This window comes from Hippocampus bargibanti, linkage group LG14 (genome assembly GCF_051943395.1).
Source record: "Hippocampus bargibanti isolate YZ-2025 linkage group LG14, ASM5194339v1, whole genome shotgun sequence".
Taxonomy (NCBI): Eukaryota; Metazoa; Chordata; class Actinopteri; order Syngnathiformes; family Syngnathidae; genus Hippocampus; species Hippocampus bargibanti.
Window position 1 is genome coordinate 17117500 of NC_142747.1, and position 23163 is coordinate 17140662.

General features: G+C 38.4%; 2 protein-coding genes across 3 annotated transcripts; one reads left to right on the forward strand and one right to left on the reverse strand.

The window, feature by feature from the left end:
* Positions 1–4877: 4877 nt before the first annotated feature.
* On the forward strand, positions 4878–14178 carry aadac (arylacetamide deacetylase). The gene is made up of 5 exons (XM_089013268.1): positions 4878–5391; positions 7578–7806; positions 9316–9385; positions 10710–10881; positions 12669–14178. Exons 1-5 carry the CDS (start codon positions 5251–5253, stop codon positions 13293–13295), a joined length of 1239 nt encoding a protein of 412 aa, XP_088869394.1. The 5' UTR covers positions 4878–5250; the 3' UTR covers positions 13296–14178.
* A 4298-nt stretch (positions 14179–18476) lies between these two features.
* Positions 18477–22914, reverse strand: LOC148888611 (succinate receptor 1-like). 2 transcript variants are annotated; one of them, XM_089013764.1, is made up of 2 exons: positions 22768–22914; positions 18477–20163 (listed from the first exon to the last, which is right to left on the reverse strand). In XM_089013764.1, the coding sequence occupies exons 1-2, from the start codon at positions 22849–22851 to the stop codon at positions 19213–19215; spliced, it is 1035 nt and encodes a 344-aa protein (XP_088869890.1). In that variant the 5' UTR covers positions 22852–22914; the 3' UTR covers positions 18477–19212. The 2 variants fall into 2 exon arrangements, with proteins under 2 accessions (XP_088869890.1, XP_088869891.1); XM_089013765.1 differs by having other exon boundaries at positions 22636–22895.
* Positions 22915–23163: the final 249 nt, after the last annotated feature.

The window sequence follows — 23163 nt, forward strand, 5'->3', positions numbered from 1 at the left end:
ACAAAAATTCTTGCACCGGTCAAATAAAACCCTATGATTCATAGAAACCTTTTTCATTGTCCTAATTCTACCTGGAGACAGCCCGATTTGGCTTTGTCGTCTTTATTCCATTACCCGTTTTGGAGCCGTGAACATGTCTATTTCCTGGCTTTAAGCAAGTGAGACATGACTGCCTTGAAGTCATAAAAACAAAATTTATGCAATACCTCTACACAGTTTTACAACCATACTTACCGGCCGGAATTTCAGTCACTATTCTATTCATATTTTCCAATTGTTCACTTCCGAATATTTTCCAAGGGCCTCCGTCAACCACGGGTACATATGTTCATATGTACCTATGGTTGAAACATTTTTAGTTAAAGGACAACTGACGTCTCCGGACAAGTTGTGTCCATAAATTTTAAAATGGCTTCAAATCACTTCCACTGAGCGTATTTTACAAAGATCCCACCGCATATAGCTATATTTTACGTTTTAAGACTCACCCTGAATATTCAGGAAGTCTTGTTTTTGAATTGGTGACGAGTCCATACGTGACGTCACTAAAGGACCACCCCTGACCGTAAAAAAAGACGCCTTGTAGCGGTCGTTCCATCACGTCAATGTATTTTGTTGTACTTGTTTGGTCTGGGGACCTCGTGTTGCACCCAAAAGCCGCCAGAAGGCCAGAAGAGGGCGCCCAAGCGCCATATAAGGAATTTATCAGCCTGTGGAAACGGAGGTGGCCACAGGAGGTCGCCATTTTGTGCCTCTTTTTTTTGGGTGAGAGATTTCCCCCCAATGTTGCCTCAAAATGGCACAAATAAATTCTTTAATTGATTGCAAACATATATGTTTTCCTCTTCAGAACTATTTGAATCATATTCATAACTGGATGTGTAACAAGAAATCATATTATCCGAATCTGAAGCAATTGTTTTGATTCACTAGCAATGCTAGACGTCTTGGCGTGACGTCACGAACTGGGGGCGGAACTGCGAGTACAGAGTGCGCTCTGTTCACTGGACAGAAACAATCGCAGTGGAATATAGGTCAATATAGCGTACTATCTGGCTGGCTAGCTAGCTATCTAGTTAGCTATCGATTAGCTAGCAAGCTGGCTGGCTATCTAGCTAGGCATCTGTTGGCTATCGATTGGCTAGCTAGCTAGCTTTCTATCTATTTCAGTTACTTCCGGGTTGAGTGAAAGCTGCCGCGTGTGGCTGCGGCTGCTCACCCGCAGAAAAACTTGACTGCAAAATGACCTTGAGAGTTTTGAAAGGTGCTTATAAATGAAATGTATTATGATATTATTATTCTTTAACAATTTGACGACATTTGTTTCATAATTTTACCATTAATGGTGGAGCGCACTCCCTTGAAGCTTCTGAAAACGTCAGAATTAAAGTTAAAAAAATCGAATGTTCATTTATTTAGTTCCCAATGGTGATTGATGCTGTTTATACAGAAGGAAAGACCCGCAGCCAAATGTTAAATCCGTTTGATCATGGCACCATCTGCTGGTTACAAAACCACACAGTAATTCTTAGCGACATCATGAAGATTTTAACATCAAATATCAAGTTAGAATGTTGACACATTTTCTGACGGGCTTTTTGAAGGTTGGATTTAAAAAAAATAAGCAGTAGTTGTAGTATCAAGATAAACAATGTCGTTTTATGAAAGTTATGCTTAATTTCAATTTATTCGTCCATTATTTATGGTTTTGCGAATTTATAATAATAATCACAGATTACTAGACGAAAAGAGGCCATGTTGGACATGATCCAGGATAAACATTAAAATAGTGAGTTAATCAGTGTGGATATTGATTTTAATAGGTAGATGAGAGCACTGTTAAAGGACAACAGACATCACTTTTTTGTTTCTTAACTGACATCAGAAAAACGTTTTATAGCATCTAAAATACCCAAAACACGCAGTATAATATTTTTATTCAAATGCAAAAAAACACCAATAAAAATGACTTAAGGTGTCCAAAATCTGCAAAAAAATGAGCTGCGAATTGGGCATTCTCAGAAATTCCCGCCCCCAGTTCATGACGTCACGCCAAGACGTCTTGCATTGCTGGAGAATCAAAACAATGGCTTCAGACTCGGAGGATATTCTTTCTTGTTACACATCCAGTTATGAATATGAATCAAATAGTTCTGAAGAGGAAAGCATACATATTTGCAATCAATTAAAGAATTTATTCCATTTTATGAGGCAACATTGAGGGGAAATGTCTCACCGAAAAAGAGGCACAAAATGGCGACCTCCTGTGGCCACCTCTGTTTCCACAAGCTGATAAAGTCCTTATATGGAGCTTGGACGCCCTCTTCTGGCGGCTCTTGGGTGCAACACGAGGTCCCCAGATCAAACAAGTACAGCACAATACATTGACGCTACAGTGCGTCTTTTTTTTCGGTCAGGGGCGTTTCTTTAGTGACGTCACGTACGGACTCGTCACCAACTCAAAAACAAGACTTCCTGAATATTCAGCGCCAGTCTTAAAACGTAAAATATAGCTATATGTGGTAGAATCTTTGTAAAATACGCTCAATAGAAGTTCATTTGAAGCCATTTTACAAATTATGGACACAACTTGTCCGGAAACGTCGGTTGTCCTTTAAAGGTAACTGTTAATGCTAATATTAGCTTGTGATATTTAACCGAACACTATTGACCTCTTAAACAATCCCATTCAGAAGAAAATACTCACTTTTGATTAATTCTATAGAAATCAAAATGTATTGTATTATTGTATAGATGCAATTTTATGTTGAAGAAAACCAATGCATTTTCCCTGCGTGCATGGATACACGTCTTCATTTTGGTGGAAACAATAACTGCCCATAGCAGAGTTTATGTGGATTAAGGTGAATGACTCCAGCATTCCTTATCACTCAAGTGCTGCACAGCCGTCAACTGATAGAGGGCTAATCCCTCTTCTGTTTCTTAGTAGCAATCCCGTGATCACGAGGCATCTTGTTGAAACGAAAAAATCTTTCTTAAAGTCCATGCTGCATTATGAGTCATTTTTTTTTATTTTAGTTTTTTTTTCTCTTCTGTTTTCTTTCTTTGTTTTCATTTTATTATATTATAAAAATGGTTACACAGTTGTATTATTGAGTACATTACTAGGCCTTACATGTTGTGTATGACTCACCTAGTTTTGGTTATTTTAAGATGCAACTACTCCAGAGTATGAATGGATGTAGAAGTGAGTTTTTTTTTCTTTTCATTGACTGTATGGACCTATGAAATCATAATAAACTTTAAATTGGAAAAAAGGTCCATGCTGGCCTTGATACATCATAATAATAATGAAACAATTTAGTTTGCATTCTTCAAGAAAGAACATCTGATATCTGTGCGATATTATAAAGTCACTGTGCTCTTTTTTTGTGATGATAACAGTGCAGCATGTTCTATCACAGACAAATTCCTTGTGTGTTCCACATACTTGGCGAATGATGAATATGATAAAGATGATTCTGATTCAGATTTAAAGCGTGTTAAGATGGGTACTCTGATGACAGAAGAAATACCCAATTCAGTGTATGAAACGCAAATATCATCTTCTCATCATACTATTATAGTTACACAACAGATGAATTATTTTTTAATGTGAATTCAAGCAACAGAGTATTTTTTATTTTATTTTTTGCATGCATTGTCCAGATATTGGCTGTGTGGCGTTTTGAGTTTTTGGCTTAGATTTTAGCAAGAATTATGGAAGTTGATGCAAATTATTTGCTATTATCGGCTATAAAATAAAAATAAAAAAATGTGGCTGGCCAGATATGGTCCCCCAGCATTGTAATTTCTCATTACAAAACAATACATTGTGATTTATACAGAAATTTTACAACAACTGCAGCTGTAACAAAACACTTAACACAACAGTTAACTTTAAAGAAAATAATAAAAAACAATGTAACATCAAAAAACACGGGCAGTGGTGCAATCTTATGAACTCTATCCTCCTAGGCTTTGTTGTTTGAAGCGGTTCTCGATGAATGAGGAGAAAATCAATATGACATGTTTCAGTTTCAAGCGTTCAAATCAAATCCAGTTGCTTGGCCAGCGTTTTGAATTGTCAGTCAGTAATAAGTCCATTTTTTTGTTTTGTTTTTGGTGGGGTCAAAAGAAATTCCTCAATGTTTCCATGAACTTAATGCATCATTTTTTTTTTATGTTCAGTGACTTTTTTGAGCTGTAGAACAGTTTATTCTCAATATTGCGGTTTGAAAAGCTTCAAATCCAGCCTGCAAATTTTCACTTTCGTCGGGATTTCCATTGAACGCACTTTGCCAGTCTTCACTGCTATGCCTTCATGCACTACTCAAAATATTCTTCCCTGAATCTCTATCATTGCCATCTGGCGGGTCGCTTGGTCTTAAATCCCCTTGAATAGCAAATGTTCATTGTGTAAGATTTTGTCAGGGTTATTTTCCACTTTGTGATGGTTTTGGCATGTTTGTGTGATTGGTTGGAGGAAGGCAGGGTGTGTTGACGCGTCACCGGAAGTGGGCCTATCCGGACGAGTTCAGAGTTCACGAGCGAGACAAGGAAAACATTTTAAAAAGCATTGAAACGAAGTTCATCTCTTCTTCCTCGGCAATCCTTAAAATAGAGCCATACACACAAATACGAACACCTCGATTTACAACTGCGTTAACAAAAATGTATTGTACAGTATACGTATAAATAACCCATTAATGTATAACTGTCATGCACCACATGAGGTTGTTTACAAGAGTCTCGAGAGACTTCTGTCACGATAAGACTTTTTTAACAACCCGATTGTTTTGTTTTGTTTTCCCCCTCACAGCGCATGCACTTGACAGGACCTGTTGGACCACCAATTTAAAGACTTTGGCCTCATTTGCACCTAGACACGCTCTGTGAATCAACCACCCGTGAAAACTGTATGTAATCCAAAGGCACCTGAAGAATTCGCGAATGCGGTCAATGTAGGACGGTTCCTACCTCGTGATCGCGCTCGTCTTTATTTATTTATTTTTAATTTAATGGCCCTCCCTCAGCTGCCACTTGACTACTGAAATCACGACTCCACGTTCATGCAGAATATTCTCTGGACCGTGTTGTGAAAACCACGAAATGATGGCAAACACGGGCAGCTAAAACGGAGAGAAGGACGTATCTTTTTTTTATGTGCGCGTGAGTCGAGACGCGCCTTGCAGTGTTTGGGTCAACACTCTTGAGTGGTTGTCGTTTCCCTCACACGCATGTTACACGATGAGGCTGGGAAGCATCATTTTATTCGTGGCTCTCTGCTCCTTTAGTGCTTATTATGTTTATGAGCCCATTCCAGAGAATATTGACGAGAGATGGAAACTCATGCTGGCTAATACTTTCTTCCGAAGTCTCAGCCACCTGGTAAGCACTCAAGTTTTGTTTCTACGTTTTGATTTTCAAGTGTTTTTTTTTTTGTCATGAGATTAAAATGTATTCAATTTTAAAAGTATTTTCCATTTCAAATGAATGCCGGTGGGTAGAAACCAGACGATAGCTGTTAATGTCTGCAATTTGAATACCCAAGGATCCCTAAATAATGATTAGCAACTTGTATTTAGCTGTAATTTGGGTTTGTGGGAAAATAACAACAACCTTTATCATCAAAACTATACACTACAGATTTTTGCCACCAATATTCATGTCAAATGCATTCACGCTTTATTTTAGCTCCTATCGTAATTCAGCCTTTCAAAAACACCAGTACATAACATTTTGTGCATTGTTTATCAGTTCTTACTTACGAGCAAAGCATTGCGTTGTGTTTTGCTGATGTAGTTACATAGCGGGTGCACCAGATTATATCAAATGCTAATCCATGTGTAGTACAGTATAGTCCTGCTCACACTTTCTATTAATAGAGCCTATTAAGGAAACTGCATGTGGTATACTGTTTCCTATCCATGCTTGGAGTTATTAATATGACTGTTTTTGAGTTCACGTGCCAATGTATTCGTGAGAAAATGAATCTGAAGTGTATTGATGTGCTTGTAATGTTTTGGTTGATGATTATTGTATTTTTTTACTTCAATTTATTGTCCATCTTCAAAATGGTGCTTGCGAAAGCAAATTTATTATGGAAAAGTATTTCCACTAAAGTTCATAGCTACCGATTCGTCATCGTGAAGTCGTCGACCTTTGAGTAGCATGCCATCTGATAAGCCTCATAAAAACCTAAACTTCCTCCTCATAAATTATTGTTGCATTTTGAGGCTTACCCATAATAATTGATGTTCCAAACACGTGACCATAGGAGCAGGCGGTTTTTAGGAGCAAGATTTGCAATCTGTAGTGTGAACAGATTCTATTTTAACTCATTCACTGCCAGACGTGCAAAAATGTGTCCCCTCCAGCGCTGAGGTTTTTGTCATTTTCACTCAAATTCCCGGACCCACACAATATTGAGTTTTAGGACTACACAAACATTCAATACAGCGTAAGAAACTTTAGGCTTAGACTTTCTTCTTTCATCAGAATCAGAATCATCTTTATTGCCATGTAGAACACACAAGGAATTTGTTTCCGGTAGAACACGCTGCACTAGTATCGTCGTCAAAAAACTACTAAGTGGCACTATACAGTTCCATTTTGGTTACTGTTCATCAGAAAAAAGAGTTAATTTCTTAATATAACTTAAGAATTAACTCTTTTTTTCTGATTATTTGTTAGCTGATCTGATTATTAGTTAGCTGAGCTTGAAATGGAGGCGGCTGTACAAAAGGCAAAAGCTGCCCCCTCGTGGAAGAGAAAAACATTGCCAGAGGTCTGATTAGCGCTTTATGTGCCCCCCCCCCCACGCACACACACATAAGAACAAAACAAAACCTGAATAAATTCAAAAATGACGCTCCACGTCATATTTTCAACTCCAGAATAAATTCAGGAATGGCAGTGAATGAGTTGAGGGTAATTATAAAATAAATTTTGGGTTCTTTTAACTCATTAACTGCCAGAGATGTGCGAAAACGTGTCCACTCCAATGCCGGTGTTTTTGTCATTGTCACTTAAATTGCAGGACCCACCGAATATTGAGTTTTAGGACTACATAAACATTCAATGCAGTTTTAGAAACCTTAGACTCTCTTCTTTCATCAGAAAAAAAAGTTAATTCCTAAATTTGATGGGTCTGGAGTTATATGAGCTTGAAATGAGGGCAGCTGTCCAAAATACAATGTGATACCCGCATATGGGGTTATACGGGGCTTTAACAACAGCTGAAGCTGGAACGAAGCACTAACATGGAAAAAAGGGAAATGCTACCTCATTGTGGAAAAGAAAAAAAAAAACATTGCCAGAGGCCATGGCCAGCGCTTTAACAAAACCCAAACAAATTCCGGACAGGAGCTCTTAGTCATATTTTTAATTCCCGAATACATTTGTGAATGGCAGTGAATGAGTTAAAAGTGTTTTGCCGCATTGTAGCGGTCCTTCCAGTTAACAGTTAAAACAATTTAGCATAATCATTGCTCCTAGGTTGGCTAAAATGTTAGCTTCAACAGTACCTTTTGGTAATTTCACACCAATGATATACTTGCTTCATTTCCTTGCAGGCGGACTTCAGTGAATATTTAGGACTGAAGGACTACATGGGAGTCATGTACTTCATCACTCTGATCGAAACAATTGTTCCTGTTTCCGATGAATATGTTAATGTGACAGTGGAGAATTTCAACGGGGTGGAGGTGGTACTTTACCAACCCACGCAGCAAAGTGGCAACACAGAGCTCAGGAGGGCGGTCATATATCTACACGGGGGAGGATGGTGTCTGGGGAGCGCTTGTAAGTACATAAACATACGCTTAAAAAAAACAGCCATTATTATCGTGACATTTTATAACGGATAATTACAAAGCTATCAATCACAGTATTGGAATTTCTGAGGAAATAACATACCGTCTGTTGAAGCTGTAGGTACCTCAAAGGGGTGCCCGCCCTCGCTAATCCAGAACACTGAAGACACATCGTTCAGTTTGACACATATCCTGCTGTTCTTGCAATCTGTTTGTCCTGGGTGTCTGATAACATGTTTTTATTCTATCGTATGATTACGAGCTAATTTTAATGTTTTGAATAGTTCAACAGGATTTTAAAAAAATCCTCACGCTTTCCTTTGGATATACGTAACAGTTGCTAAAAAATATATATAAAAGACTTGATGTAGCCTAGCATGCCATTCTTGACTTCATCTTCTTTTTATGATAAATTAGTACAGACTAAAATAACAGCGCCCCTGCTGGTTGCAGCTAAGTATTGCACGACCATTTTTACCTTTCATCATTTCACAAATCAAAGCCTTAAAGGACAACCGACATCACTTTTTTGTTTTTTAACTAACATCAGAAAAACGTTTTATAGCATCTAAAATACCCAAAACACGCAGTACGATATTTTTCGTCAAATGCAAAACACCAATAAAAAATGACTCCAAAAGTGTCCAAAATCTGCAAAAAAATGAGCTGCGAATTGGGCATTTTCAGAAAGTCCCGCCCCCAGTTCGTGACGTCACGCCAAGACGTCTTGCATTGCTAGTGAATCAAAACAATGGCTTCAGATTCGGAGAATATGCTTTCTTGTTACTCATCCAGTTATGAATATGATTCAAATAGTTCTGAAGAGAAAAGCATACATGTTTGCAATCGATTAAAGAATTTATTTGCGCCATTTTGAGGCAACATTGGGGGGAAATCTCTCACCCAAAAAAAGAGGCACAAAATGGCGACCTCATGTGGCCACCTCCGTTTCCTCAGGCTGATAAATTCCTTATATGGCGCTTGGACGCCCTCTTCTGGCCTTCTGGTGGCTTTTGGGTGCAACAAGTACAGCAAATTACATTGACGTGATGGAAGGACAATGCGCTAAAATGCGTCTTTTTTACGGTCAGGGGCGGTCCTTTAGTGACGTCACGTACGGACTCGTCACCAACTCAAAAACAAGACTTCCTGAATATTCAGCGCGAGTCTTAAAACGTAAAATATAGCTATATGCGGTGGAATCTTTGTAAAATACGCTCAGTAGAAGTCATTTGAAGCCATTTTACAAATTATGGACACAACTTGTCCGGAGACGTCGATTGTCCTTTAATAAGTTGAATGGAACATACGGTATTATTTCAAATGCCTTTCACATCACATATGTCACGAAAGCTATCGACATCAAACATCAAAACAACTACTTGTGTACTTAAGTGCACTACTTGACAGGTTTATCTCTGTGCAGCGAGCAGGGATGAGCAAATGTCAGTTGTGGCGGCGGTTTATGTTGCCTTTTGTGTTCTGTCTCTCTTCACAGACATGAGCCCTTATGATCTCCTCGCCAGAAAAGTTGCCACTGAGCTGAATGCAGTGGTTCTCTCTGTAGAGTAAGTGTCGTTGTACCTTGACTTAAAACTGCCATAATACAATTTGTCTTGGTTGAGTTTTGAAAGGCACTAATCAATGAAATGCATTGGTATAGACACAAGGGATCAGCATAAGTCCAGCCAACGAATAGTGAAAATTTGTGTAATTAATGGCCATTGGAATGCAGTGGCGGAAGAAAAAAAAAAACTCCCAAAACGCGGACAAAGATATTATATACAAGAAACATAAAAAAAAAAATTCCAAAATATAGGGGAGAGGATTGTGTCTGGGAAGCGATTGCCAGTAGATGAACATGCTCTTTAAATTAACTCAATAACTAATTAAGTAATTAAATAACTAATTATATACATAACTAAACACAAACAAATAATACTACTAATAATACATTTTATTTCTAAGCGCCTTTCAAAACTCTCAGGGATAAATATATGGTCCTTGAGAGTTTTGAAAGGTGTTTAAAAATGAAATGTATTTTTGTGTATAGATAAATAAATATCTAAATAGGTAGACACATAAATAAATACAGTAATAAATAACTAATTTCATAAATAACTACAGAAACAAATAAATACATGATTAAATACACACATAAATAAATTAATCCATACATACATAGTCCTTGAGAGTTTTGAAAGGCGCTTATACATTAAATGTATAGATACATCCATAAATAAAGACATAAATACATACATAATACACAAAAAAAACATTACATAAACTAAATGAACATAAAATATCAATACATAAATAAATAACTACATACATGAATACACACATAAAGAAATAAATAAATCGTCCTTGAGAGTTGAAAGGTGCTTATAAATGAAATTTATTGTGATAGATAGATAGATAGATAGATAGATAGATAGATAGATAGATAGATAGATAGATAGATAGATAGATAGATAGATAGATAGATAGATAGATAGATAGATAGATAGATAGATAGATTGATAGATAGATAGATGCTAACTGCTATTATGAAAGGGTCAACTCAAAACTCAAAGAATAATCATTCCTTTGCATGTGGGCAAGGAGATTCCCAGTCTCAATGCACTTTCACATTTACGCCTGTTTTCTCTCATTAAGTCAAAAGCTGGATGAAAGTGTGGATGCAGTGGAGTGAAATGAAATGGATTTAATTTGGGTTTTTTTCCCATATAAGCTTTATTCGTATATGGGGAAAGTCGTCAGTGGACGAATACCCAATTTGACTTGTAATATGACAAAAATGACATTTCACTGAATTAAAAGCTGAAAAATTCAGTCCGATGAGAACTTGAGTCAGTTTTTCCACTGAAAAGTTACTTTCTCTCCTTCCAGATACCGCCTTGCAATCACTCACCACTTCCCTCTTCCATATGAGGATGTCTATCGTGTCGTCAAGTATTTTCTACAGATGGACGTTCTTGACCAGTATTCAGTGGACCCAGGACGAATCGCGGTGTCAGGTGACAGCGCCGGGGGGAACTTAGCAGCGGCTGTTTCCCAACAGGTACTTGATGTTATGACAGCTTGGTTCATATAAAGGCAAAATGACGTGAGAGATCACGGTCAGTATATATCGTAGTTAAACAGGTGCAAACAACGCAAAATCTTAGACTGTGCTCCACGATTAAATTTGTAAGTCGATGCATCACTGTGTACTTTTATGCTCTTGGGTCACTTTTATACTGGAGGGGTCATGAATGTTCATGTGGTGCTTTCTCTAAAGTCAACTTTTCAGTTCTCTAAAATGCAGTTCGATAGTGGATTTCATCGCTAGGCCTTCAGTAATGCTATGTCTGAATCAATCCAGAAAAAAAACTGAAAGTGTGGTGTGATTCACTGACACTTTGCTAAATCAGTAGGAAACCTTGACCAATGTTGTTGAATAAAAAGCTGACACACTCTGTTCAAGCCATGACACACTGTCGCTCAAGATTAAATGTGTATAAATTGTACGATATCTAAAAGAATCAGTGGTTGGTGAGTTTTGGACATGGGCCAACTTCGACTTCAACTATCTTTTTACATTGGTAAATGTACTAAAATGCACAGGTGAGCCTTGTATCTCATTGCTAGGCCTTCAATAGTGCTATGTCTGAATCAATCCAGACTGAAAAAAAGTGTTGTGTGATTTACTACAAGTCCACTACAAGGTATTATTAGCCAGGAAATAACTGACCTACCATAATCATTTTCTCTTGTAAAGACTGTCTTGAAAATGGCTTTAACACTAAATCTCAAACCAAATCAATTTATTCCCTTCCTTCAACCATTTTGACTTGACAACTGCATTTAAATCAACAAAATATATTAGCTTATACAGCTCGCTACCGATACAGTGTGCTAGCTCTGGCCAGTATGCTCTTGTCACTAGCGGCTTGTGATCAGAACAGTTTTTGCAAACTATGATTGGTTAAATGTTGAAAGAACCAGATACACGTCTGGAAGCAAAGCAATAGGTGAAAAGTAATACAGGAAGTTGAAACACAATTTGGAATTATTTAATAAAAATTAATGGACAAAATATAATTAACTCATTCACTGCCTGACGTGCAAAAATGTGTCCACTCCAGTGCCAGGATTTTTTTCATCATCACTCGAATTCTAGGACCAGCAGATTGAGTTTTAGGACTACATAAACATTCAATGCAGCGTAAGAAACCTTAGACTCAGAAAAAAAGAGTTAATTTCTAAATTATTTGGGTCTGGAGTTATATGAGCTTGAAATGAGGGCGGCTGTACAAAATACAATGCAATACATATTGATTTATATAGCACTTTAGTGGACGCTGTAAGAAAGCGATAACATGGAAAAAAGGGAAATGCTTCCTCCTTGTGGAAAGGAAAAACATTGCCAGAAGGCCATGATCAGCACTTTATCGGCACCCAAACAAGAAAAAAAAAACATAAATTCAGGAATGACGCTCTACGTCATATTTTCAATTCCCGAATAAATTCGTGAATGGCAGTGAATGAGCTAACATCAATCCGTGATTCAGATATTTTTAGGCCAGCAGAGAAGACTTTGCAGGCCTTGATGATCCGCCACTGCTAAAAATGCCTCTGGAGTCCATTTGTGACCATGCGTGAATAGCATAGCGACAAGCGTGTTACTTTTGGCTCAGGGTTTCATGTATCATGTTAGCTTTTAATAAGCGCTTATGTAAAAACACGGTACTGCATATACACAGGGGTAAAGTGATGTAATCAGTTGAGATCATCAGCTATTGTTGGTCGCTTCAATAAGATATCAACTTTTTTTTGTCCTTCCCTACACCCCCTAAATCTTTCCAGCTACTGAAGGACCCATCACAAAAAGTTCATTTGAAAGCCCAAGCGCTTATCTACCCTGTACTTCAGGCACTGGACCTCAACACGCCATCTTATCAAGAGAATCAAGACATGCCCATTTTGCCACGTACTCTTATGGTCCGATTTTGGAGTGAGTATTTCACCAGCGACAAAGCGTTTTTCAAAGCCATGATGGCCAACGCCCACAACAACCTCGAGTCTTCCACTCTGCTGAAATACGTCAACTGGAGCGCCTTCCTGCCTGAAAGGTATCATAAAAAATACAATTACAGCCTCCCCGCCGTGGCGCAAGGGAAGGCGGAGCAGTCATTCGGAACCGATGGACCTTCACGATTTTTAGCTGACCCCAGGGCGTCCCCTCTCCTGGTTCCGGATGCAGCCTTGCAGTCTCTACCCAAAGCTTACATCTTGACATGCGAATACGACGTTCTCCGAGATGACGGGCTCATGTACGTGACCCGTCTCCGCGCCGCCGGCGTGGACGTGACGCACGAACACTACGACTCGGGCTTTCACGGAAGCTTGATGTTCACTGTGTGGCCGATGGACTTCCTCATTGGTCAGCGCGTGATGGACAACTATTTGAATTGGCTCAAGGAAAACTTGTAAAAAGAACATTGGGGAAATATCGCTCTTATATTTGTCAGGAGTTTATAAATGCATATTGTAGTTGTTTTTCTTTCTATGTTTTCATTCCAGAAAATGGACTCTTGGCTTCAGGATTTGACGTTACATCTTGTAGGACGTTTTGTGTTCCCAGAACACTCTCATTCGATTTCCCCAGCACATGCAAAATCAGTAACCTGATGAGGCCGTCCGTCTCTTTGCATCGGAATCATTATGTAATCAAAACAACCTGGATAACGGCTAGTTTTTGTGAACGGGAAAAACAGGCTGCAGCTTCTGGTATTCAAGTCACAGCTACCAGATGCGAGAATTTGTGTCCATTGATCCAGAAGTTTCACATCATACACCACAGATGTTGGACCCTAGCCAAGCAGGCGGTCTTGGAATCGAATTTAACATGATTGCGTTTGATGGGGTTTTGGATGACCAAACTCATCCGAGAATTACTTGATGGACTTTTCTTGGCACGCTGGGTGAAACATAAGGGCTTAGCATTCTTGAGAGGCATGGCCAGATGTAGACTTAAGATTCCCGAAGAGCAGGGATCAAGTCCAAGAAATTGGTCCATTAATTAGAACTTGGAGTATATTTATCGCGAATCATTGTCAATAAATATACTTTATGGAGTATTTTCTTTTGTGTGTGAAACTTATGCAATAGTTGATTCATTCATTAATTCATTGTCAAGACCGCTAACAAGAGTTGCAAAGGGTGCTTTGCGAGGGACACCCTGAACCGGTTGCCAGCCAAGCGCAGCTATGCAACAGTTGCTCATATGAAATATAATTCACTGTGAAGTTGTTATGGGTACAAATGGGAAGTCATTGGCATTTTCTTGAATAAATCAGTGCTATTTTTACAGGAACTGAATTTTCCATTTGTTCTGTATCTACTAGCAAAATGTTGTATTTTGTTATTGCAAATTTTGAAGAATATGGGATATGAAGTATTTGAATGTGGATTATTTCATTGAACTCTCTGTAATGTACAATACAATACATATTGATTTATATAGCGCTTTAACAACAGCTGAAGCTGTAACGAACCATTTAACATGTACAGCTATCATATACAGGAAATAAAGCAGTCACAAAGATAGAAGAAAGCACCAGGGAGTGAAACCAAGATCAAGTCGGAATCATGTTGTGTCGAATGCCAAAGATGGACAAATACTGTATATCAAATCCAGGAAATCCGCTCTATGTTCTAACTGTTAATCAATTCATGGTGGATACAAAGTGACCATTGGTAATTCAGTTTCAGGGAAGAACAGAGCATTGCGGTCATATGACTCAGATATTTCTCCAGTGGCCCAAAATCATGAATTGATTTGCTGCACTCAAAACATTGTTTTGTTTTGTTGATCATTTTGATTTTGGGTACTAATAACTTTCCATGCTTTTGCGATCATTTTTTCCCAATTTTCCAGAGATAGAATCTTCCCACCACAGTTCCAGTTGAAATTCCTGAAGGGAGTGAAAATATCATTTTTTTTGTCATACAGCACACATTAAATTTGATTTTTCAGAAATTACTGATGCTACATTATGTTATAATGTTTAACTTGTTTTGGGTTTACCTCCCTTAGGTTCCATCTTTCAGCAAATGATGCATTCAAATGCTTTGCCTGGGATGAGTGGACAAGCCTCCAGCCACACAGCAAACCGTTTGTGGCCAAAAATCTGACAGAGGTAATACCGGTCCTGGGTTCTCGTCTTGAAAACATTGCAGAAACATGTCATACAATACAATTAGTATTATGATTATTATTATTATTATTATTATTATTATTTGCTATCTATTAGCTATCTGACTGACTGGTTAGCTAACTGACTGGCTATCTAGCTAGGTATCTGTTGGCTATTGATTGGCTAGCTATTATTATTATTATTATTATTATTATTATTATTTGCTATATATTAGCTATCTATTAGCTAGCTGGCTGGCTATCTAGCTAGGTATGTGTAGACTATTGATTGGATAGCTATTATTATTATTATTTGCTAGCTATTTGCTATCTAAGTAGCTATCTATTAGCTAGCTAGCTGGTTGACTAGCTAGGTATCTGTTGGCTATCGATTGGCTGGCTAGCTAGATTTCTATCTATTAGAGTTACTTCCAGGTTGAATGAACGCTGGCGTGTGTGACTGCCGCTGCTCACCCGCAGAAAAACTTATCCTGTGACTGTAAAGTGACCTTGACAGTTTTGAAAGGCACTTATAAGTGAAATTTATTATGATCATTATTATTATTAGTCGTAGTATTAATACATATTGATTTATGTGGCACTTGAACAGCTTTATAAACAATCTGACAGAGATTTAATCGATGGCAGAATGGTGTGGTGAGTTCAATGTCTCCAAATGTTTGTTGGATTTAGCTGAGATTGTCCGTGAATCCACAGCAAATAGACTTTACTAAAATTATGTTTCTTTCATTTGCAATTTAGAAATATCAAGCTCCAAATGACACCTCATATAGTAGTTGCACCTTCTGTCTGTGACCTATGTGTGTGTGTGTGTGTGTGTGTGCTATCCAATCTCCTTTGTAGATCCACTAAATTCCATTTCCACTCCAAAGAGTAAATGTGAATAACGTGAAATGGATTATAAGCATTGACTACAGAGGGGAGAAAACATATAGTGCCATTTAAATGGATTATACTTGCCTCATGTCTGGCATGTGCGCAACACATCATTTTGTGGTTATATATCGCATTATAAACTTGTATATGCCTTTTTATCTTTGGCAGATGTTTGCCAGCAAATATGATCACCTCCACATGTTAAACGTCACAGCCAAAAACTTTGAAGATTGATGATGTTTCCATACTTTGATAATTGGAATCTGACAAATGGTCATAAAAAACATATGCTTGACCGTCGTTCAAATTTCTTTTTTCATTTTGACGCCAAAAATTGTGTTCAACTGAGTTAAGGTTATTTTGACTTATATAATTTTCCAAAACAGGGGAAAAAGTTAATTTGGACTTTATACGATAAGGCCAAAGATGAAAGCAGAAATTAACTCATTCACTGACCTACATGTGCTAAAATGTGTCCAATCCAGTGCCGGGGTTTTTGTCATTTTCACTTGAATTCCAGGACCCACAAAATATTGAATTTTGGGACTACATAAACATTCAAAACAGTGTTAGAAACTTTAGATTCTCTTCTTTCATCAGAAAAAAAAGTTAATTCCTAAATTATATGGGTCTGGATTTATATGATCTTGAAATGAGGGTGGCTGTCCAAAATACAATGCAATACATATTTATTTATATAGCACTTTAGTGGACGCTGTAAAAAGCGATAACATGGAAAAAAGGGAAATGCTTCCTCCTTGTGGAAGGGAAAAACATTGCCAGAAGGCCATGATCAGCGCTTTATCGGCACCCAAACTGGCTACCTAGCTATCTATCTACTTGCTATCTATTAGTTATCTAACTAGCTAGCTAGTTATCTATGAGCTATCTATTAGCTAGCTAACTAACTTTCTATCTGAGTTACTCCAGGTTGAGTGAACGCTGGCGCATGTGGCTGCCGCTGCTCACCCACAGAAAAACTGATCCCGTGACTGTAAAGTGACCTTGAGAGTTTTGAAAGGCGCTGAGAAATGAAATGTATTAATATTATTAGAACATGGAAAAGGGGAAATACTGCCCCCTTGTGAAAAAAGAAAATACATCGCCAGAGGCCAGCGCTTTATCGGCACCCAAGCATGACAAACAAAATCCGAACAAATTTGGGAATGACGCTCAACGTCATATTTTCAATTCCTGAATAAATTTGTGAATGGCGGTGAATGAGTTAATGTAAACCAGGATTTTTTTATTTTTTTAGGATTGGCATGTTATTCTGATCTTATTCAAATAATAGAAGATAATCCGCTGCAATTCCAAGCACCGGTGCTCAGTTCCAAATACACATCAAATAAATTCTGTATGCCGCACACGATGCTAAAATATATCAAACAGCCTAAAAACCCTTTGCCTCATACATATGGAGCTGCATTATAATTCATGAAAAAAAACAGAATATTTTCTACATATGAAGATAGTAAAAGTTGACATCAACTCCTTGAGAGCTTTTCATGTTCTGCTGGGAATCCTTCTGTTTTTGATTTGAGTCCATTTTCTTCCCATCATTGCCTCCGAAATCTCCTGCCAACTGCTTCGTAATAATTTTGGATAATTTTGGCTACACTTGGCCTTCCCCTTCATTTTGTATCTGCTAGTATCTGCTTCGTATATGCTAGTGACAATAGCATGCTGGCCACAGCTAGCACAATGTAGTAGTGAGCTGCATAAGCAAATATATTTTGTTGATTTACTAGCTGTTTTGTCAACCCACAATATGCTGAAGGAGGAGAAGAAATTGATTTAGTTAGAGATTTACAGTTTAAACCATTTTTAAGATAGACTTTTCAAAATAAAATGGACATCATTGAGAAAGGTCGGTCAGTTATTTCTGAGCTACTGATACCCTCTAGTGGACTTCTAGTAAATCACACCACACTTTTTTCAGTCTGCATTGATTCAGACATAGCACTATTGAAGGCCTAGCGATGAAATCCACGGCTCATCTCTGCATTTTAGTATATTTGGCAATGTAAAAAGGGAAATGAAATCGAAGTTGGCCCATGTCCAAAACTCACTAACCACCGCTTCTTTTAGATATACAGTAAAGTCTCGTTATATCGATATCGGATATATCAATAGTCCCGGTTATATCGATACTATTTCTATGCACGCACGGAGAAAATTACATGCAAACAGGGTCGGATATATCGATAGTCCCGGTTATATCGATATTTTTTCGGACTCCCTTGAATATCGATATAACGAGACTTTACTGTAATACAATTTATAAACATTTAATGTTTAAGAACAGTTTGTCATGGCTTTTTCTGAGTGTCAACTTTTTATTCGATGAAATTGGCCGAGGTTTCCAGCTGATTTAGGATAAATCAAGTGACATCTCACCGTTGTGTGATAATCATACTTTTTGGGACATGTTCCAATGGGTAAAATATGTCTCTTGGTAAATATGTTGGACACCTGTCTACAAATTAGACAGATTTCCCATGATTCACAAACAACTTCCTTCCCACCAGGTTTACACTATATTTTCCCCAAATGAAGGAAAAATGTAATTCATCCTCTCCATTTTAAAAACTTTATTAACCCCACAACATATTCAACCAAAACAGCGAATTGTAAATGTCTCAGACTCAGATTTTTAGTTTTTACTATGTATGTCCTTTCTACAATTGTCATGACTATGATGTTATTTGTTGTTGGATGAATTATTTTTACTCCATGTACAGCACTTTGTATACAGTGGTGGTTGTGTTAAAGCGCTCTTATGAATACAGCGGAGTTGAGGTGCACATTAACGGAGGTCATCATGAAGTCAAGCATTGTAAAATGTCAAAACAGCACAATGCTACTTTCGTGCGTTATGTGATGGATGGTGTCCCACAGCTTTTCATCGGCGGCTTCATACTTCACATACAATAACTTGAGTGTATCTTTTTTTTCTTTGCTTAGAATTGTCTCTTAACATTCCTTTCCTGGCTATGAAAGAAAAGCCAAGCCCTCAAGCAGATGTGAATCACTTCTGAATTGAGCTCACATAATTAAAATCTGAGGTCTTGTGAGATGTCAGGCATGTTGAAAATCAATCATCCGGAATGATTTGGAAACTTAAACAGCAAATAAACAAGTAATTACCCGTAAGTTGCTGCGGTAACAACTTGCGTGATTTCCTTTTGTCTCATCTTGCCTGACAGACGCCATGCGATGTGGGAGTTTAAACTGTTTAGTGCCACTTCAGAGGTGTATGTACCAAATAAAGCGAACAGTAAAGGAACAGATCTTATCAAATGTACAGAGTTTTCATATTGGTTCTCTTGGCTGCGTTGTTTTTCTGGCCAGCTTTCGAACTTTAGCGAGGAGAAACTTTCGGAACTTGTCTCCCATGAGAAAGTAGAAGACTGGGTTGATCACACTGTGCAAGAAGGCCAACGGTCTGGTCAAGATGTAGAGGCCCTCTATGTACATCCTCGTACACAACCGCACCCCTGCCCAGGCCTGCCGGGATGCTATCCTGACATTTCTCATCACATGGTATGGTGTGTACAGAACCAGGAACATAGCTGATGCCGAAGCCACAAGCCTGAGAGTGTGCTTGTACTGTGCCGTCCTTCGATGAAAAGCCGTTTCCTGGGTCCGTAGTAGCTGCGCAATACGCTTGGAGAATCCGCAGAGTCCGAGCAGAGGTAGAATGTAGCCGGTTAAAGTGAGCCCCATGCTGTAGCCCAAAGCGCTGACATCACCCTGGAGGCTGGCAAAGTCATTGCAGCGACTCCAGTTTCCACTCTGCAGATCCTGGAGCATCAACACGATCATCGGGATCACTTGCACGTTGACGGCGAGCCAGCTTAAGCCAGTCACCACCAACGCCGCCCGCGGCCTCAGTAGGAAATGGTTCCGCGCCGGGTGGCGGATGAGCAAAAAGCGATCCATGCTCAGCCAGACCATAAACAGAATGGATGAGTAGAGGTTGACATGCAGGACGTAGCGGTTGATGACGCAAGCGTAGTAGCTGGTCTCTTTCTGGTGGTTGGCGTAGAGGTAGGAGAGGCGTGGTAACGTGCAGAGGAAGGTGAGGTCAGAAATCGCCAGGTTGAAGAGATAAACGTTACAGCTATGCCATTTGGGCAGACAAAATAGGTAGCCAAGTATGACCAGAAGATTCCCCGGGAAACCGATGCAGAACTCGAGTCCGTAAGATGGTGATAGGTAGAATCTCTCCAGCACATCGTCTATCTCTGTACAATTCAACTCCTGGAAAGTAAATGAAGAGACACGGCAAGAGCATTATGACCCTGACACAATGTAGTACTTTGTGCAGAGGCATAAGAACGCAGTCGCGCTTTATTGCCATACTTATTGTTATTCATTTGTTTTGTATTCATGGACTGGAAATGCTTTTCATCCAAATATTTACTGTAAGCAGGACTATAGCCAAAAACAGCAACAGTCTACTGTGGTGATCATGATTGATGTCAATCATAACTTGTGTCAAAATACAGTGAAGTCTCGTTATATCGATATCGGTTATATCGATAGTACTGCTTATTACGATACTATTTCTATGAACGCAAGGAGAAAATTTACATGCCGCAGGATCGGATATATCGATAGTCCGGTTATATCGATATTTTTTCCGACTCCCGACAATATCGATATAACGAGACTTTACTGTAACTTATTGGAAACAATAATGGGGGAGTTTTTCTACAATGACTATATTATATATTATATTATATTATATTATATTATATTATATTATATTATATTATATTATATTATATTATATTATATTATACAGTAAAGTCTCGTTATATCGATATTCAAGGGAGTCCGAAAAAATATCGATATAACCGGCACTATCGATATATCCGACCCTGTTTGCATGTAACTTTCTCCGTGCGTGCATAGAAATAGTATCGATATAACCGGGACTATCGATATATCCGATATCGATATAACGAGACTACTGTATTATATTATATTATATTATATTATATTATATTATATTATATTATATTATATTATATTATATTATATTTCAACAGTAGCCAAAATGGAACTGTATAGTGCCACTTAGCAGTTTTTTTGACAACGATACTCGTGTGTTCTACATACTTGGCAATAAAGATGATTCTGATTCTGATTCTGATTCTGATATAAATGTCTGTCTTTCTGGGTGGCTATCTAGCTAGCTATCTATTAGCTGTCTGTATCGCCGGATAGCTATCTAGCTGACAAGCCACTAGCTAGATGGCTATCTAGCTGGATAGCTATCTATTAGCTAGCTGGCTCAATTTATATCTGAGTTATTACGGGTTGAATAAACGCTGAACGCCTAGCTAGCTAGCTATTTGCTATTTATTATCATTGTCTGTCTCTCTGTATGGCTATCTAGCTAGCTATCTATTAGCTGTCTGGACTTGTTGGATAGATATCTAGCTGACTAGCTATAAGCTATATGGCTATCTATGTAACTAGCTAGGTATTAGCTAGCTGGCTCGCTTTCTATCTATTTGAGTTACTTGCGGGTTGAGTGAACGCTGGTGCGTGTGGCTGCCGCTGCTCACCCACAGAAAAACCTATCCTGTGACTGCAAAGTGACCTTGAGAGTTTTGAAAGTCGCTTATAAATGAAATATATTATTATAATGTACTAGTTATTGGGACTTAATGCTGACCCATGCATCCAACAATGCTGAATAAAAAAATTGACGTGACACTGATTCTGTTGCTCGGGAATCAATTGTTGAATGGAATCTACTGACCAGACATTATGAGATGTGCCAAAAACTAGACGGAGGCTCAGAGGGGATTGTGCCTTTTCCGTTGCTGTTCCCGCTCTCTGGAATGACCTTCCACTGAACATTCGGCAAGCCCCCTCGCTGCCCATCTTTGGCATTGACTCAGCATGATTCAGACGTGTTCTTAGTTTTACTCCCTGGTGCTTTCTACTATCATTGTGACTGCTTTATTTCCTGTATATGATAGTTGTCCTTGTTAAACGCTATGTTACAGCTTCAGCTGTTGTTAAAGTGCTATATAAATCAATATGTATTGTGTGTATTGTATTGTACATTACAGAGAGCTCAATGAAATAATCCACATTCAAATACTTCATAACCCAACCTCTTCGTAATTTGCAATAACAAAATCCAAAATGTCGCTAGTATATACAGAACAAATGGAAAATTCAGTTTCAGTAAAAATGCCACTGATTTATTCAAGAAAATGCCAATGACTTCCCATTTGAACCCGAACAACTTCACCGTGAATTTCATATGGCAACCATTGCATCGCTGCGCTTGGCTAGCAACCTGTTCAGGGTGTCCTTTGCAAAATGCCTGAAGACAGCCGGGATAGGCTTTCATCACCTCTTGCAACTCTTGTGAGGATAATGTCAACACTTTTGTGGCACAACAGTATGAGCCCTGAAATTAGACTGGTTTTGACTTAAGAATGATGAACATTGCTAACTCCCAGTCGGATTTTGGGATGTACATAGAAAACGTGGACTTGGTTGTATAATTTCACCCTTGATAAGTGGGCAACCGCTCCATAGACTCTACTTTCTTTGCATAAAAGCATGACGAAGAAAATTTTTTCGTAACCTGCCTAACATACCAATGCCCCCTTTAAATTCTAGAAACAAACCTCTTATAGATTTTTTTTCAAACACAAATTGTTGACTAGAATTTCAAATTCAGATCTCTTACAATGGACTCACCATTCCACAGTTCAGCCAGTATTAGTGAAAGAACAAATGTCGGTTGTGCCCAAGGAAGTCCAGAGTGCAGCCTTCAAACTGCTAAGTAAAACAGTAAACACAAAGAGCTGCAGGTGCTACTGACTTTTATACCTTTGACTCTGTTGAAGAAAAAATAAATAAAACTATCCCCAACACTGGCCTCACAATGATGAAGCCACACAGAAACTGTGACATATTTCCAAGTACCAAACACAAACCCTGTGTTTCGTGTAGATACAGAGAATAATGGCAAGGTGTTAAATTTGCAAAGGGCTGCCCTCAAGTGCTTTGGAAACAGCGATTGCACAACTCGTGAGGTAGATTCGGACGTGTGGTCCACTGAATATTTTGGCAACAATGTCTACGTTGTTGGTCAGCCTTCAAAGACCATGTGACTATTGTTGCTGATTTAAAAAAAACATCTGAAAGGGATTCATTCGAATTTGACAGAACTTGCATATCCAACTGACTTATTTGGTTATACAGTGATACCTTGGCTTACGAACT

What these genes read in the sequence shown, in the direction of transcription:
- aadac (XM_089013268.1), top strand. Translation starts at nt 5,251, where the DNA reads ATGAGGCTGGGAAGCATCATTTTATTCGTGGCTCTCTGCTCCTTTAGT. An exon ending in GCAGTGGTTCTCTCTGTAGA is followed by an intron (nt 9,386 to 10,709) that starts GTAAGTGTCGTT and finishes CTCTCCTTCCAG; the next exon opens with ATACCGCCTTGCAATCACTC. An exon ending in CAGCGGCTGTTTCCCAACAG is followed by an intron (nt 10,882 to 12,668) that starts GTACTTGATGTT and finishes AAATCTTTCCAG; the next exon opens with CTACTGAAGGACCCATCACA.
- LOC148888611 (XM_089013764.1), bottom strand. Translation starts at nt 22,851, where the DNA reads ATGTCACAGTTTCTGTGTGGCTTCATCATTGTGAGGCCAGTGTTGGGG. An exon ending in TTTCTTCAACAGAGTCAAAG is followed by an intron (nt 20,164 to 22,767) that starts GTATAAAAGTCA and finishes TTTACTTTCCAG; the next exon opens with GAGTTGAATTGTACAGAGAT.